This window comes from Talpa occidentalis, unplaced genomic scaffold (genome assembly GCF_014898055.3).
Source record: "Talpa occidentalis isolate TD23 unplaced genomic scaffold, MPIMG_talOcc4v2.1 talOcc4.1366, whole genome shotgun sequence".
NCBI lineage: Eukaryota > Metazoa > Chordata > Mammalia > Eulipotyphla > Talpidae > Talpa > Talpa occidentalis.
This window is the reverse complement of record NW_023601396.1, coordinates 1-18,917: the sequence shown is the minus strand read 5'-3', so window position 1 is coordinate 18,917 and position 18,917 is coordinate 1. Positions and strand designations below refer to the sequence as shown.

General features: G+C 37.9%; 1 protein-coding gene across 1 annotated transcript; it reads left to right on the top strand.

Annotated features, from left to right (window-relative positions):
- The first annotated feature begins 12,440 nt into the window (after nucleotides 1-12,440).
- Nucleotides 12,441-16,582, top strand: LOC119243959 (sorbin and SH3 domain-containing protein 2-like). Its single transcript, XM_037509770.2, has 2 exons — nucleotides 12,441-12,663; nucleotides 16,375-16,582. The coding sequence occupies exons 1-2, from the start codon at nucleotides 12,462-12,464 to the stop codon at nucleotides 16,563-16,565; spliced, it is 393 nt and encodes a 130-aa protein (XP_037365667.1). The 5' UTR covers nucleotides 12,441-12,461; the 3' UTR covers nucleotides 16,566-16,582.
- Nucleotides 16,583-18,917: the final 2,335 nt, after the last annotated feature.

Below are 18,917 nucleotides of genomic sequence, written 5' to 3'. Positions count from 1 at the left end.
AAAAAGTGATCCGTGGTATCTAGAAATCACCTGGGCTCTCCTCTACAACATCTGAATCAATGAGCATTCAGCCCCTTTTTATTTTGCTCAGTTTTAGGAGGAACATGCCCTCTGCTTTCCACTAGGTCCCAACATTCCCTCTCTTTAAAAAAAATGTATTTATTTATATATATTTTACATTATTGCTTATTTTTGTACAATGTTTGCTTTCTCCTCTAAGTTGTAGTCTCCATAAAATTCCCACCACCCATTCACCCATGCACCATCACCATAACCACTAGTGCTCTTCCAGGCTCTTATCTAACATAGACCAGATTCTCACATTCTGGATATGCATCCTGGTTCTGTGTAGTCACTTGAGTTTGCAATGCCAACATCCTAACCAATATACTCTTTCCACTGCTGATACTCACCCTCTGTGTGTCTCCACCCTCCTTAATTACTTGAGGAGTTCAGCCCATAATTAGTGACCTCTTTCATTTGGAGGTTCTTCTTAATATTCTGAGTTCAGTTCATTTGGATCTAGACACTCAATATTATTTTGAATAACCCAAGCGCTCTCTTCTAGAATATGAAGTATGTTGTGGTGTAAGTACTCTCTCTTTCCTTTGTGGAGACCAGTGAGCAACCAGCTGGTGTTTCTAGCACCTTGCTCCCTTAGTTGGGGAAAGTAAAAAGGAACTTATACTCACAAAAGTTGGTGACCCTTGACCATTATTCAAGCACTCTAGCCTTACACGGTCTTGAGAGAGGGAGACACAAGCCAACAAAGATGATTTTCTGCAGTCTTCCTATCCGCTACCAAATTCATTAAGATAGGCAAAACTCTTCTTGTTTGAGTTCGTTTTTTACCACTTCAAGATATTCCAGATGTGAGAAAATACTTTCCTTCTTCCCTTTTCACACTTCCTCCTACTCTTCTCACATTTTTCCTCACAGAAACACATATAGTATATTTTCCTCTTTTCCTGTGATTAAAATGGTATTTCACTAATGCAGAGATCAGGGTCATATAAAAAAAAGCCTGAACTAGTCTAGGAGGCAATTTACATTTTTATTGCAAGGCATTTCAAAGCTTTTGAGGGGGTACCCCAGAAACTTAAATTTTCAAGTCTTATCTATAGAAATTAAAAGTTAGTATGAGTCACCGAGAAGCATTTCATCTGTTACCTACTTATGCGCGCGCGCACACACACACACATATACACACACACACTCAAAATTGTGAGCATGTCAGGAGGTGGTAATAGAAAATCAAAAGTGAAATTGTTTCATTTTGTGGAGGGACTCTTTATAAGAACAAATTGATGGATAAAAATTATTCCTGGACACTATGCTGACACTATGCTATACAAACAACCTGATTTATTACCCATAACAATGATGGTTTTAAAGAGAACATACTTTAGGTTTTGAAATGTTTCAAGTCTAAAGAATATGGGAAGCCAGTTCTAGGAGGAATACAGTCAGATTCTTTTTTTTTTTTTTTTTTTTTTATAAATTTTATTGTTATATTCCCCCATACAATTGCAGCCCCCCATTCTGACCCCAATCCCTCCCCTCCCGCCCCCGCCCCCTAAAAGTGTCTCTGGTTCATAGTTTTTTGTTTGATTGATTTTCACTTTCTTATAGTTATTCATTTTCCTGGTCCCTTATTTAAGTTTTCTAGATTCCTGCTATGATGAACCATCCGGTATTTTTCTTTTTCTTTTTTGGCTTATTTCGCTGAGCATGATCCTTCCAGCGCCATCCATGTTGCGCAATTGCATGTGTTTATCTTTTTGAATGCTGAGTAATATTCCATGGGTATATGTACCACATCTTCTTGATCCAGTCATCTATTTTTGGGCATTTGGGTTGTTTCAGCTTAGCTAGTATGTAAACAGTGCTGCTATAAACATAGGGGTGCAGGTGTTCTTTGGAATTGATGTTTCTGTGTCCTTTGGGTAAATACCTAGGAGTGGAATTGCTGGATCATATGGAAGCTCTATATTTAGTAGGTCCAGAAATCTCCACACAGCTCTCCACAGTGGTTTGGACCAGTTTGCACTCCCACCAACAGTGCAGAAGAGTTCCTTTTTCTCCACACCCTCGCCAGCATTTGTTGTTGCTAGTTTTTTAATATTGCCATTCTCACTGTGGTAGATGGTATCTGGTATCTCATGGTATTTGATTTGCATTTCCCTGATGGCAAGTGATGTTGAACATTTTTTCATATGCCTGTTGGCCATTTGCATTCCTCTTCAGAGAAGTCTTCTTTAGCTCTTCTGCCCATTTTTTGACTGGATTATTTTCTTTGTTGTTGCTGAGTCTCATCAGCTCTTTGCAGATTTTTGTGATCAGTCCTTTATCATTAGTGTTGGGTGCAAAAATGTTCTCCCAGTTGGTGGGGTTCCTCTTTGTTTTTGTTATTGTCTCTTTTGCTGTGCAGAAGCTCTTTAATTTGATGTAGTCCCAGCTGTTTTCTTTGCCTTCACTATCACTGCTTTGGTGATGATGTCTGTAAAGAGTTCTTGATGTGCAGATCACGTAGTGTTTTCGCCTATATTTCCTTCTATATATTTTATGGTTTCAGTCTTATGTCTAGTGTCTTTAATCCATTATGTTGAATTTTTTTGTGTTTTTTGTATGGTGAGGTAGTGGTCAAGCTTCATTCTTTTGCATGTAGCGACCCAGTTTTCCCAGCACCATTTATATGAACAAACTTTCTTTGCTCCAATGCATAGTCTTTGCTCCTTTGTCAAAGATTAGTTGACCATAAATCTGTGGATTTATTTCTGGATTTTCTATTCGATTCCATTGGTCTGTATATCGTGTTCTTGTTCCAATACCATGCAGTTTGTTGATGATTATGGCTTTGTAGTATAGATTGATTTGAAGTCTGGGAGTGTAATGCCTCCATTCCCTTCTTTTTTTTTCAGGAGAGCTTTGGCTATTCGGGTTTTGTTTTATTGTGATTCCATATGAATTTCATCAATAATTGTTCTATTTCTTTGAAGAATGACATTGAAATTTTGATTGGAATAGCATTGAATCTGTATATTGTCTTTTGGAAGGATGGCCATTTTAATAATGTTTATTCTTCCAATCCACGAGCAGGGGATGTCTTCTCCATTTCTTTGTATCTTCTTCTATTTCTTTTAACAGTGTTTTTATATTTTCTTTAGGTCCTTTATCTCTTTGTTTAGATTTATTCCCAAAATATTGATTTTTTTTTGTTTCAATAACAAAAGGGATGTTTTTTGATTTCTTCTTCTTCAGATTTATTGTTTGTGTATAGGAAGGCTACTGACTTTTGCATGTTGATTTGTATCCTGCCACTTTACTGAACTGATTGATGAGTTGAATTAGCTTTCTGTGGAGTTTTTGGGGTTCTCTATGTATAATATCATATTGTCTGCAAATAGTGATAGTTTGACTTCTTCTTTTCCTATTTGGATTCCTTGGATGTCTTCTCTTGTCTTATTGCCCTGGCTAGGACTTCCAGTATTATATTGAAAAGCAGTGGTGAGAGTGGACATCCTTGTCTTGTTCCAGATCTTAATGGAATTGCTTTCAGCTTTTCACCATTGAGAATGATGCTGGCTGTTGGCTTGTCATAGATGGCCTTTATGATGTTGAGGTATGTTCCTTGTATCCCAAGAATTTCAAGGATTTTATCATGAATGGGTGTTGCACTTTGTCGAAAGCTTCTCAGCATCTATTGATATTATCATATGGTTGTTTTATTTCTTTTTGTTGATGTGTTGGATAACGTTGATTGATTGATTTTCGGATGTTAAACCATCCTTGTGCCCCTGGAATGAATCCTACTTGGTCGTGGTGAATTATCTTATGGATACATTGTTGGATTCTGATGGCTAAAATTTTATTGAGGATTTTTGCATCAGTGTTCATTAGGGAGATTGGCCTGTAGTTTTCCTTTTAGTGTTGTCCTTGTTCGGTTTTGGTATTAGTGTAATGTTGGCTTCATAGAACGTGTTTGGTATTGTCCCTTCCTTCTCAATTTTTTGGAAGAGTTTGTGAAGGATAGGCACTAATTCGTCTCTGAATGTTTGGTAGAATTCATTTGTAAATCCATCAGTCCTGGGCTTTTGTTTTTGGGGAGGTTTTTGATTACCATTTCAATTTCGCTAATTGTAATTGGTCTGTTTAGGTGTTCTATTTCTTCTTTATCTAGCTTTGGGTGATTGTAGAGTTGTAGGAATTTGTCCATCTCCTCTAGATTGTTAAACTTGTTTCCATATAACTGTTCATAGTAGTTACTGATTATTCTTTTGATTTCTGCTGTGTCCGTGGTGATTTCTCCTCTTTCATTGATGATCCTGTTTATTTGTGCTTTCTCCCTTTTTTCTTTGTGAGCCTGGCTAGGGGTTTGTCTATTTTATTGATTTTTTCAAAGAACCAGCTCTTGGTTTCATTGATCTTTTGGATTGTTTTTTTAGTTTCAATTTCATTTATTTCTGCTTTGGTTTTTATTATTTCTTTTCTTCTACTGGTTTTGGGGTTTTTTGTTGTTCTTTTTCTAGATCTTTGAGCTTCGAGATTAGGTTGTTTCTTTGAGTTCTTTCTTGTTTCTTGATGTGAGCTTCTATTGCTATATATTTTCCTCTTATTACTGCTTTTGCTGCATCCCATACATTTAGGATATTGGTGTCCTCCTTGTCGTTCAATTCAAAAAATTTTTTAATTTCTTCTTTGATCTCCTCATTAGTCCAGTGGTCTTCCAGTAGTGTGGTTTTTAATCTCCATGAGGTAGGAAATTTCCTTGCCTTCTTTTTATGGTTTAGTTCTAGTTTGATGCCTTCATGGTCAGAAAAGATGGTTGGTATGATTTCAATCTTGGTGTATCTGTTGATGTTTGTCTTGTGCCCCAGTATGTGATCGATCCTGGAGAATGATCCGTGTGCGCTTGAGAAAAATGTGTACTCCGTTTTTTTGGGGTTAGTGTTCTATAGATGTCTGTTAAGCCCAATTGCTCTAGGTCCTTATTTAGAGCTTTGGTTTCTTTACTTATTTTTTGTCTTGTTGATCTATCCATTGTTGATAGTGGTGTGTTGAAGTCTCCCACTACGTATGTGTTTTCTCTGATGTCTGTTTTCAGAGAAGACAACAGTTGTCTGATATATTTTGGTGCTCCTTCGTTTGGTGAGTATATGTTAATGAGTGTTATTTCTTCTTGAAGTATTGTCCCCTTGATCATAATGTAGTGACCATTGGGGTCTCTTTTTATCTTTTTGAGTTTGAACTCTGTTTTATCTGATATAAGTATAGCTGTTCCTGCTTTCTTTTTTGGCCCATTTGCTTGTAGGATTGTTTTCCATCCTTTGACTTTGAGCCTATTTTTATCTTTTGTAGCTAAATGTGTTTCCTGGAGACAGCAAAAGGTTGGGTTTTGTTTCTTAATCCAGGCTGCAACTCTGTGTCTTTTTATTGAAGAGTTTAGTCCATTTACATTTAGAGTTAATATTGATATGTTAACATCTGTATTTGCCATTGTGTTTGTCTTTCCTTTGATTTTATTTATTTATTCTTTTAATAGCTTTTTTTTTTTTTTTGGCCTTCTTTCATTGTTATTCGTCCCTCTGAGGTTCTGGCTTTAGGACTCCTTGTAGTATTTTTTGGAGTGGGGGTTTAGTTGCAATGAAATTCCGGAGTTTCTGTTTGTCTGGGAAGGTCCATATTCTTTCTTCAAAGAGGAAGGAGAGCTTTGCGGGATAGAGTATTCTTGGTTGGCATCTGTTTTCTTGGAGTCTGTTGACTATGTCCCTCCACTCTCTCCTTGCCCGTAGTGTTTCTTCGGAGAAGTCTGATGTCAGCCTGATTGGCTTTCCTTTGAATGTTATCTGTTTCTTCCCTCTTGCCAGCTTCATTATTTTTCCTTGTCCTGGATTCTTGGGAGCTTTACTATTATGTGTCTTGCTGTATTTTTCCTTTCGTCGTGGAAGTTTGGTGTTCTTCTTGCTTCTTGTATATCAATTTTCAGCTCCTTCTTCACATTTGGAAGTTCTCTTCAATTATCTCTTTGAATATTTTCTCTGTTCCTACTCTCTCTCCTCTCCTTCTGGTATTCCTATAACTCTTATATTTCCTTTCCTCATGGAGTCAGATAGTTCCCGAAGTCTTTCTTCATTCTTTTTCCTTCGTACTTCTCTTTCCTTTCTGTTTTGGTTCTTTTTATTTCTGTGTCTTCAAGAGCACTTATTCGTTCTTCCATTTCATCAATTCTGCTTTCATTGCTTTTCCCAGAATTCTTTAGTTCTTCCACTAATTCTTTGATCTCCTGCATTTCTTTTACTTCCCTCTTTAGGGACTCAATTTCATTCTTCTGATCGTTGATTATTTTTCCCTTATCATTGTTTTCCTTTATGACTTCTGTCAGTTTTTTAATCACGGCAATTTTAAATTCTCTTTCTGGAAGGCTCAGAAGTTCTTCCAAGTTACTGTCGTTGCCATCTGGGGGCTGGTTTTCTTTTTGTGGTGTGCTTTTTCTCTGGAGAGTTGCTAGGTTGCGTGTGGTTCTTCTCCTCCCTACTGTCTGTTTTCTAATTTGCCGTATGCGTTGGGACACTGTGTTGTTGGGACTGGCCGGCATCTTGGGTGGGCTTCTCTTCTCCCCTCTGGTTCCTCCTGGAGTCATCGGCAGCCCGGGCTGTGTGCGCGTCTCCCGGGGTCTTTGTTCTTCTCTAATGGCGCCGGAGCCGTTCGCTCACCGCCGCGGCGAATCCTGCAGGGTTCTCCACAGCTCCCGTTCACGGGGTGTGGTGGCTGAAATAGTTCCTTTCCACTCACAGTCCCGCTTGCTGCGTCCGTTTTTCTTGTTGCCGTTTTGGTTTGTTGTTTCCTCCTCTCTGCCGGTCGGAGAGTGCTGCCTCTGTGGGCGGGGGAGGGAGCAGGGTTCTGTGCTTCCCTCCCTTCTGGTCCTCTTTTATGGCCACTTTCTTCTTCGGGCAGTTTGCTGGCGTCACCCGTTTATCTTCCGTGTCCCAGTTCTCACTGGACCTGCCGCTTTCCTCCCTATTCACTTTTTTTAATGGGAGATCTTACTCGCAGCGTCTCCTCGCCGCCATGTTGCTCCGCCCCCTCCTCCCAGTCAGATTCTTAAATATAAAGAACAAAAAGATTCCTTTGAGCAGAGAATGGAAGTCCTTTTGCATAATATATATATAAATTATTAAACTGAATTTTCACTTAGCATAAGCAAAACTTAAAGAAGATTTGTGTTATATAGAAACTTTCTGAGTGAATCTGCATTATTACGAGAAATTCCATTTACATTACCAATCCAAGACTGCATTAGAATGAATTCCATTCAGACTTAAAACAAAATTCTAACACTGTAAGTTGTAATTATTATACTTTCATAATATTATAGCTTTACTTAGAATAAAATCTACATTATAAAAAATTGCTATTAAAAAGGATATGTTCCTATTAAAACATTTTAAGCTCTGGGTAACTAAGATTTCAGGCAATTATTTAGAAATCTTAAAACCATATACAATAAAAAATGTATCATTTAAAATGGATATGTTTAAGCAACAACAATAAAGCTTATTTTATAGAAATAAAGTAAGAAAATTTGTCCTTTTACCCAGGGTTGGGGTTTCTTAACCTATTAGATTAAGGATATAGTTAGTGTATCTATGAACCCCTAAAGTTTATGCAGAATTTTATGTATATATGAATTTTACATTTTTCTTAAGGGTAGGATCAATAACTTTCATCAAATTTTAAAGATATATGTGACCTAGAGATCCTTTTTTACATGGTGGATTTTTTTAATTACTCAGTTAAAAGCCTGAGAGAAAAGATTATTATTTTTTTATGAGATCAATAGCCAGCATGACATCAAATGCTATGAAAATATTGATTGGCCTACAACACCAAATGGTACCACTTAAATCTTTACTAGGCTAGATTTTTTAAGTTTATATAGTTTGCTTTAATTTATTCCCCACCCTTGTATTAATAGTCTATCTCTCTTACAACTGGCGCTAAACCAAACACTGAAAAGGAACCTTCTATTCTGAAAGTGGGGGGAGGGAGAAAAAATTTGCTTCCAAGTTGTGTCCATTCTGTCAAGGTTGACACATCATCATCTTCTCTGACATGTGTGAAGAAATCGTCAACATTAGCACCAATAGCTATGAAACCTTTAGCGAGCCCTCCACTCTCCTCCTATACAGACACCCCCCCACCATGTCTTGAATGGAGGTATGAGATCGTTCCATTCTCCTTTTGTTTCCTCTGTGGGTTATACAGCCTTGGAGGTATTAAACCTTTCCTTTCTCTTTCAGTTTCTTTCTCCTTTCTCCTAAGATTTAAAGCCTATAGTAGTTCTAACCAGCTAGGGTACATTCTCACTATCATCAGTGGCTGGTTTTCCTTTTCACTTCCTTTTCACACTATTACACTGCTAGGCTATTTTCAAATGCAATTCTTTCAGTATTTTGTAATGAACTCAAAGAACAGATTCAGTGAGCATAAAGGCAAAAAAATTCCATTTCCACTTAGTTGTCTTTTCTTTTACCCAGAATCCTTAGATTTACTCATGAATCCTTAGATTCATGAGTCATAAAAAAAAAAAATGAGGCAAACTAATTTATATTTTTGGAATATTTTCTGGAGCTAGACAGTAAGGAGAATTATACTACAAGATTTTTCTAGAAAAGGGAAAACTAATTCTGATGTGCGATATCAGACAACCTGATATCTTTTCACTGCCACAAGTACGAAAACTAAAACTTCAGAGGGAAAGTCTTCGTTATGCTGGTGCTCTCAAGCCTCAACCAAAATTACAACACAGTACTGTGTGAAAACTGTTTTTTTCCCCCCAAATACACTTACTGCATTCATTTTCTTCATGTTTTCATGCTTTTTCTGTGTGTTTGGCACTTCACCTTCTCAATGCATTTCCTTAAAGTGCTTGCAAATAAAACTGGTGCTTTGCTTTCTCTGCCACATTGCAACAAGAGCTGTTTTATTAATTGAATCATTTACATTCTCTTCTTATTTTCTCCTCAAACTCAGCTTGGAAACCAGAACTTAACTGCCAATGTGCCGGAGGTAAATGCTTCACAGACACACAGTCAAACCACAGCAGAAGCCTCTTCTTCGTGCCTTCCTTCTGTGGTACCTTTTAGTCGAACCACTTTTTCACCAGATGGTGGCTCCAGCCCAGCATCACTGTCCCTACCTCCACCTGCTGACTTGTGGCCTTCACACCCGCACAGACTCCTGCCCCCTTCCCTCTGTGTATATAAACCCCCTCTCCTCGCTCCCAAGTGCCTTATCGAGGGCACCACCACAGGCGCTCTCACTACAGACTCCTCTCAGGGCAAGCAGTCCTCCTGCTCCTCCTCAAGCATGTCCTCCCCAGCCCTCCCAGATGAGTTGCAGATGGCTGACTCTGACACCGCTGACCGCTCTGAAACACCTTCCCCCACCTTAGATCAGGGGTCTGCTGTGACAGATGGCACCACCTTAATCACCCCTGCTGCCATGCATGTAATTATTCTTCCTTTGTCTCCATCATTTTTTAAACAGATCTCCAAAGACCAAGAGGACTGATTCCTCATCTGCCATCTTATTTTGTTGCAGGGCATTTTTATTCGCCTAGGTGTTGATTAGTAAACTGATTCTATGTTGCCCATCAAGGAAATCCATTACAGTCATCCTCAAATGCCTACTTGGGACTGAAAATTAATTCTCCTCATTCATTTTAGAGACAGTTACAGTTACACTGTATTGTGGGCTTGCCTTAATAGGGTATCTCAGAAATATAGATAATAGATATGCACATGTATATTATGATGATTAGATAGGATGGAAAATCTAAAACTGTTCAAAAATTTTAACCTAGTATTAAATCCTGGTAGGTAACACTGCCTTAGAGAGTCATATGTCCTGTGTGAATAGTTAATACAGCCTCGTTTCTCACATGTGTGAATACTAACAGCATAATGCTACTTCTTGCTCTCCTGTCACTAACTGTTTAACTCATCTGTCTTAATAGGAGTGAAGGATGTAAACAATCTTAATCTACATTATAGGAATTTAGCCCTGTGATTTTTTTGTCATTCCAGTGTAGAAATTTTTGAACATGTTATTATTGTATATGTGAATAGTTTATTTTGCATGTAGAGCAATACATAAAAATTCCCCATGTATATTATATCATTTAAATATGTCTATATGATGAGCTGTCCCTAATAAATGATTTATGAATGGCTAACATGCTTCCAAATTTTACAGCACAGATTTTTCAGTTGCATATAATAGATAGACAGTGGCTTCAATGTGAAAAACACATAACTTTAGGTAAATCATGGGTAATTTTTTCTAAAATTGATTTCCTAATGAAATTAAAAAAATTCTTCTGATTGATTTTATAATGGAATTCCTAGGTAAAATTTTTGTTTGCTGCATAGTTTTTATAGTGTACCACTGTATAAATCTGCAAATTTCACAAAAGGGAAAATAGTATAAGCCATGTGTTTTCCAAGATACTGCAGTTACGGGAGAAAAAAGATGTTTTTTAGTATCTTCATTATATGCTTAATGGTACTTTTGACAGGTTTTGGTATTCATTCAATGGATGGGTATAAAACTTTGCCCTGAGATGTTCCATTTAGTGACTGGCTACACAAAGAGTCTCGCTTTCCGAGGTTACCATCACCCAGATTCCCTCCCCTACCTCTGGTGCCAGGAACTCAGCCAGCACAGAATTTTAACAAATGTTAAGACCCTTAATCAGAAATACAAAAAGGGGATGCTGTATGAATTTATGTACTAAACTATTTGTCTTTCCATTTTTAAGACTCTCCAGTAGCCTGAGAGATATACATATAGCTGTAGGCATAACTGGAGCTATATGTAACTGAAATTAAAATCAAAGAGCAGCTTGAGTTTCACATAGGTGTTTCATGATATTATTTATTAGTAAATTTCAAATTGTCTTAACATGATGAATTCTATTTACAGTATTTCTTTTTTTAATCCCTAATCAATATTATGGCAATGATCAAAATTGGATTCAGGGCAACTTTCCTAAGTTTAGTGAACTAGTAATGTGATGGCTTTTAATGTGACTTTTCCTGCTTTTAACATGTTATAACAACAATATTAAAATTATATTTACAAAGTTCAACCAAACTTAACTTGTTTAAGGCTGCAAAAATATTCTCAAATAACCCATCAAAGGCACATAAAGACTCTGAAACATTTGTGTAGGCCAGAGCCTTACATTTATTTGAATGTCCTGTTCTCTTCAGAGAGAAGACCTCAAGATACAGCTGCTTAAGACATAAGAGTGATTTCTGTAACAACTAGAAAAGTACTTAATCAATAAAGCACAGTCACTGTAATGAAATGTTTGTTGACTTTAGGCTATAAAGTAATGAAATTATTTTTATTCTAGGCCATTTAAAAACAACTACTTTAAAGTGAAAAATTACAGAAATATGAAGTTAATTTTCCATCTGTGTTTCAACTTTGCTAAATAGATTTTTAATTTAAATTTAGAGAAAGCTCACAATATAGTTCTTTACATACGTGTGTTTGTGTATATGCATCTGCACAATCCTTTTAACTGAGTGCTCTTACTAATGTTTTGTCTCATTTGCATGTAATATGTAATCTCTACAATTCTCAGGGCTGTGTTTTGGAGAGATAAGCTTGCTTAATAGTGGTGAGCTCAATTTTTGAGCTAAGCTGATTCAATTCAATTAGAATATGTATCTATCGAATATCTACTATGTTATTAGTACCAGGTTGCTATGTTACAAACGATATATATATTGAAAAAGTATATATATGAACATCTCCAATAAGAAGCATGAAATACTATGGGGGAGGGTATAAGACACTCAGATATAAGTCAATCAAAAACAATATTAAAAAACCAAACAGAGGCTGGGCGTGCTAAATGAGATTGGAATAGGGAGAAGCCAGTGGTTTCACATATCTTGGAATGCTTTGCCAGGTATTCATTCTCCAAGAATAGATTGCTTTGTGACGTGAAAATCCCAACAATTGTGTTCCTTGCATGAGTCACCTTTCCCTGGAAACGCTCAAGGATATCCCCATCTAAGGCTAAGAACCAATCCCTTTCCTCAGGTCACAGACCATCATTTTGAAGCTCATGTGCAGAGTAGTGTGACAGTGCTCTGTCCACTTAAGCCATGGTTTTAAGAGAAAATTTATTTATACTGACTCCTCCTGATACCTTTGGGCATCTCCTCTGGCAGAGGGGTGTGCCCACAGGTCAGCTGCTTCCATTCTTCCTACTCACCTCCTGTGCCCTCTGACATTTGGGGAAATGATCTTTAGAAATAAAAGGAGATAGAGAAGACACTGGGGGGAATAATGTGCCCTGTCCTTGCAGACATTAGTTTGCAAAGTAAAAAGGAATTTGACAGTTCATTACTGTCATGTGAACAGAAGTCTTTTGCTGTCACATGAAGGAATGGTGCTCACCAGGGACTCCAAGATATAACTGGATGTCTTTGCACTTCTCTCAGAGCCAGATAACAGTGAATGGAAACTCTGGAGTTGCTGTGAGTCCAATGAGTTACTATCAAAGGCCGTTTTCCCCATCCGCTTACTCTCTACCGGGTTCATTCAATTCCAGCCTTACCATGCATCATGGCCGGTCACTTGGTAAGTCATTTGATAGTCATTTCATGGCAGTTTCAATATTGCAGGTCTGAGCCACTGAGCAAAATATTAAGTATCAAAGTAATTTTCTAAAAAAAAAAAAAAAAGAGGATGCAGGAACATTAACATATTACTATTAATGACCTTATCCTAGAGGAGCAGTTCGGGGTAGGGGAGACAATAGGCACCCAGTTATCAAAGATGAAAGATGATGAGTGCTTCTGCAGCTGAGTCTGGAAAGGTTAGGTGATGGAGGAGGTGGGGTAGGAAGAGAGAGAAGATGGCTAGTGGGTCAGTGGAGTGTTCTCACCACCAGGATATTCACATGGTGCATTTCCATCAATGCCACCATGTTCAGGACAGCCCCTTCTTTGATTGAAGAGTTTCATTGCAGAAAATTCTTTTGATATAAGGAACTGTTTTAGCCATTGAGGCAGCCTAACCAGAGGAGGCATTGCATCACTAAGTAGTAAATAATAAAATTTTTGCTTCCCAAAGTAGTTAACTACTATTCAAACTAAGGCTATAAGACCCTCAGCTAGGGATGTGCGTTCCTTTAATGGACAGTTCCATAGTCTTATAGAGTTCTTAATCCTTTGGAAATTAACAATTAGAAGAAAGCTGTAACTCACCTCCAGAACAAAAAATAATGAAAATTTGAGCAGTCATAAAAAAAATTTTCAGCAACAACTTTCACGGGGCTCATGCACTCTTTGAAGCCTCCTGGTAAGAGGCTGAGCTACATAATTATAGAAAAAAAATTAAATGTATTTTATTTATTTACACATATAAGAACTGAGGTGTAGCCCAGAGGTGTGGGGTGTGGGGTGAGAGGATTCACCAGAGATAGAGAGGGGAGCAGAACAGGCAGATCTACTGAAATACATTGCTCAGGGGAGCAGCAGGCAAGACAGAAGAGGTCTGCTGAACCATGTGGGTTATCTCCCTGTCTGGGGATCGAACTTGTGCCACGGTGGTTGGCTATAGCTTGATAGCACTGAGACTTAACCCCTGTGCCACCAGGGAGGCTCATAATAGGAGCATTTTTATGTGGCACAATGCATTAGGACAGTTTAGCAAATAATATAATGAATATTTCTTAGTTTTAAAAAATGTAAAAGAAAAACACAAAATATTAGCAAAACAACAAATCAACCTATCATGTGAATTTCAACTGAAAAAGTTTCCCTGATAGTGAGCAACTAAAAGTTTTCAGGACAGTGAGAAACAAGCACCGCCAAAGAGCAAGGCCGACCACAGCACAGCTCTCAGGAGGGCAGGAGAGGACGACTCCTCTGGCTACCCCACCCACCCACAGAGAAAGAAACCGGAATGTAGGATTTTATCTCCTGTTATCCTCTGACACCAGGCAGCACCTCTTCCAAACACCACTTTGTATTGAAAGAGCAGGATGCCATTAATTTACCCAGGAACATCTTATGCCCACTTCCCGCATGTACATTGTGAAACCACCGTGTCTGGTCAAACAAACCTCTATAACTAGATGACTTAAATGTAGCCAGGAGACTCATTAAAGAAAAATCTAAATATACTTTTGTCTTCTCTAATGCTGCTCTGGGGATCATCTATGAATCTTACAGTGCTGTCCTTTTGAGTAGAAGGGAGTAGAACTTCCTTGTGCCAAAGTGTCACCCTTACACAAACAGTCTACAGTAAAGTAGTGTAATGGGAGTGTATTATATCTACATTTTGTGTGGAGCTATGCAGGATCACACATTTATAATAAATGATTCTAGTAATATTATAAATGATCTAGAAATTATTCTAGCCATAACATTTTCCCAAATAATTATCAAAGTCTGACTCCCTGTCCATATTGCCTGTCATCATGAACACATTTCTCCCTCCCACCCTACCAAACAAAGCAGATAAATGCTTGAGTTTAGACAGACTTTTTACATTAAAAGTTATCAATAGGTAGATTTTACATATAAACTGTACTACATAGAATGAAATTCCCTATATAAATATTGAACAAATTCCATTTGGCTAATGCTGAGGTAAGTCCTGAGAATGTATAAATCTGTTCCACCCTGGAGAAACTTGATGTTTAGTTGAAGACAAAAGACTGCAAAAAATGAGAGCTACAAACCATATAAGAGGATAATAAAGGAAAAGGCTAAACTGTTTTATGTGAGCTCTCAGTAGTATCTTTGTAGTATCTTATGAGCAAGGTGTGAAGACAGAGTTGCTACTGTTACTTGGACTGACACTTTGCACCTACTAGGTGCTCAAAGATATTTGTTGTTTGAAAGAAATATTAGGGTCATGGTGCCCATTTTTTGAAATTAAATGGAAAACTATAGTCTAATATCACATTGTTTCTTAATTTTCTGTTGCTTTAAAAAAGCTGCTTCTTTTACAAAGAATAGCATATAAAGCAGTTTTATTCCTATCTTTTCCATTCTTCATTGGATTTAAAGTGCTTTTCTACTGTGATATGAGCAAATTTGAAAATAAAAAATATAATAGTAACAGCAGTTATAAAGCTTATAAGATATTAGCTTACAGAGATCTTATCTCTTACCTTATAATGAATTCAGTATTCTAAAATTTTATTTGTAAAGGTTTATATAAATTTTCTATAAGCATAGTCATTTATTTTGAGATTTATATCATTTGTAGGGGAAGGGAGTATAATCAATCAATACTACCCTCAAATATCAGGATTCTCCATAGCCACATAAAAAGAGAATTTACTAATGACTCATCTGACAAGCCATGGCAAAGAATCATTCTTGGTCATTGATATTTCAAAGCTGATTGGAGAAAAATAGGAAGACATATTTTCAGTTGTACCAGATGAATGATAATGTTTATTTTCTTAACTATCTGTGAATTAATTGTGGAATATATAGTACATGTGTGATCTCTGTTTCTGATGAAATTATGCTAAAAGTTAATACAGATGGCATGGAGCTAGGAACCTAAGAAATCTCATCTAATCTATATTGATTAGGGCAATTTTTACACTTAAGAGGTGGGATGTTGTGGGTTTTGTTACGATAAAGTAAAAGCAAAGCTGTTACCATCATCATGGCTGCTTAAATAAAAACCAATGCTAACAATTTGCAACCACTTATTTATCCATAAGCCTGCATGTGAATTTGTGAATATCCATATGTCTGCATGTGAATATTTTCAATGTGATTTTCACTTTAACTTTATTTTTATGAAATCTCTATCATATCAATAGTCCTATCTATTGTCCTAATATAAATATAAAATAATATGCATGTAATTTATTTTATAATAGTAAATATAAAAATTAAAGTAATGTTAATGTCATATATGGAAAAATGTAATATCATGTAAGCTGTGATATGAGAGAAGTTTGCTAAACTTGTCTTAGTTTCTGCCCCCTCAACCACAAATAGAATCTTCCCCACCCCACAATTACCAGAAGGGTAAGATGAGGTAATGTGTGCACAATGTTTTCTCAACATAGTGGCTGCCTCAGGTCCAAGGGCCCAAGGTTCAACAAATTTCTTCTTCCCCTCACCTTTCTTCATAAAATGTTGAGGACTTTTGTGTCTTTTCAATGTACATGTAAAAATGGGTGACTCAAAGTTAAGGTAAAGAGTAAAAGAGATAGTGCTGGAAATAGCTTTATGTTGCATAAATAGAATCACCATTCATTTATAATTACTTCTGCATCAAATAAAGCCTTTTGCACCACACTTTTCTCCATAGACTCCACAGAGACATATCCTCAGCATGTGCAGTCCCTGGACAGCTCAATACCACTGTACAGATCGTCAGAGGAAGAGAAGAGAGTGACGGTCATCAAAGCCCCACATTACCCAGGGATTGGGCCTGTTGATGAATCTGGAATCCCCACGGCCATTAGAACGGTAAGAAATACCAGCAAGGTAGATCCCTAGGGGTGGAATTGCCGGGTTGTATGGTAGCTCCATTTTTAGTAGACTGAGGAATCTCCACACAGCTTTCCACAGTGGTTGGATCATCAGTTTGCACTCCCCCCAGCAATGTAGGAGAGTTCCTTTTTCTCCACATCCTCACCAACATTTGCTTTTGCTTGTTTGATATGTGCCATTCTCACTGGTGTAAGATGGTATCTCAATGTGGTTTTGATTTGCATTTCCCTGATGATAAGGGATGTTGAACATTTTTTCATATGCCTGTTGGCCATTTGCATTTCCTCTTTGGAGAAATGTCTTTTGAGTTCTTCTGCCCATTTCTTGACTGGATTGTTTATTTTGTTTTTGTACGTCTACTAGGGATCTACCCAAAGGACACAAAAACATTGATTCAAAAGAACACCTGTACACCTATGTTTATTGCAGCACTATTTACAATAGATAAAACCTGGAAACAACCCAAATGCCCAAAAATAGATGACTGGATCAAGAAGACATGGTATACATACACAATGGAATATTATTCAGCAATCAAAAAAGATAAACTCATGCCATTCACAGCAATATGGATGGAACTAGAAGGAATTATGCTCAGTGAATTAAGCCAGAAGGAAAAAGAAAAATATCAGATGCCTTCACTTATAGCAGAAATATAGGGGAACCAAATAAGACATCAGTGTAAAAAAATAGTAACAGCACAAAACACAACAAAGCAAAAACGGACAATTATAAATCAGAGACATCCTGTAGGGGAGGAGGCGGGAGAGGGATCAGAGGGAGGGAGGGAGGAGCACAGGGGACTGAGGTGATGGTGCACAGGTGCATTGGGGAAGGAAACTCCATGGGGACTCCACCTGAGGGCGTGGGGGAAGCAAATATTGTTTAAAAATGAACAAATGTAAAAAAATTTTAAAAATTAATATTATTTTAAAAATAAAAAGGAAATTAGCAATTTATTAAAAAAAAAAAGAAAAGAGCAAAACGCAACAGGAAAATAAAAAAGAAAAGAAATACCAGCACAGGCACTGGGGAGGGGGCGGTGCAGACTCTACAAAGGCTGAATTGTCAATGGCTTTGTGCATTCCTAGGGTCTTATATAATGAGGCTTGCCCTCCGTGCCATCGGAGTCCTCATGAATATTGTGCTGTGTGTGGCAGAGAAAGGGAACTGTCGACTGAAGATAATGACACGATATTTTCCCATTTTCTTTTTAAGAAAAGTCTGTTTTGTATGGTGTCATTATTTTTACCTTTTTTCCAGGAGCATTAGGGCCATAGGAGCAAAGTGAAGGAAGGAGAAAATGTGGATTCTTTAGCTGCCTTGAATTCCCACGTGCATTGCAAATAACCCAGTGGTGTGTTTCTTGAAATGGATGTGCATTAACGCCTGGCGAGGGGAGCTGTGAATTCAGGGCTGGGAGGGGAGATGATGGAAGTGAGGCAGTTAATGTCATGGAAAGGCAAAACCGAGGGAAAACACACAGTCGAGGTGTCCCTCTTCAGCTGTGCCTGCTGAGAGCTCTCTGGGATGACAAGTGAAAGTGTCTGGATTTTTTTTTAGTCTTTAAGCTCTGCCAAGCCATAGCTCAGTGCGTCAGGGCAGCCCCTTCTGGCAAGGCTCCGGTAGCAGAGGGAGCTTGGGCAGGCAGCTGCTTGTGACCAAGTCCACTTGAAGAGAAGGTCTGTGCTGGCCACGGGAGGCTGAGGAAGACTGAGGGACAGCATGAGAGCCGCAGCACCTTTGCAGGTGACCTGGGGGAGGGTGGTGCAGGCGTAGGGCTCTGGCTGCTCACACTTTGCCTGTGACACCCACTGGGTATTGGCTGGGATGTTGCCAAGAGCTGCTTCCCTGAAATTCAGAAGTGGGGAAGGGGGCACACCAAGACAATAGTGGCCAGAGGAAAAGAACTGGGGAAGAGAGCAGAACAAAAAGCCGTGGTCAGATTGGAAACCTGAAAATGACCTAAAGGCTAATTATGGGGGCCTGCCCTCTTGGAATTTGCATTTATTAATGGGGTGGATGTGTTCCATGAATAGAGAGATATTTAAAATCAAATATTCCAGGAATCTGTACTCAAAAGCAAAGCTGGATAGTAGTCCCTGGTGTTTTTGACTAATTACATTCTGGGAATGATGAATGTGACTAGTGATAAAGTCCTCAAAATCTCTGTTGTCATATTTAAGTGACAAGAGAAGTTCAGGGATTGTGACTCATGTTCTTAATCTTACAACATTTTATGTTCTGGGGATGGTGTTTTGTCGTTTGTTTCATTTTTAAGTTTCTGACTCAAATGATTAAATGAGATTCTTTCCTAATAATGTAGGACACAGTGTCAGACAAAATGGTGTCGTTGGT

Coding starts and splice junctions, on each gene's coding strand:
- LOC119243959 (XM_037509770.2), top strand. CDS start 12,462: ATGAAGGAATGGTGCTCACCAGGGACTCCAAGATATAACTGGATGTCT. Junction 12,664..16,374: donor GCATCATGGCCGGTCACTTG/GTAAGTCATTTG, acceptor TTTTCTCCATAG/ACTCCACAGAGACATATCCT.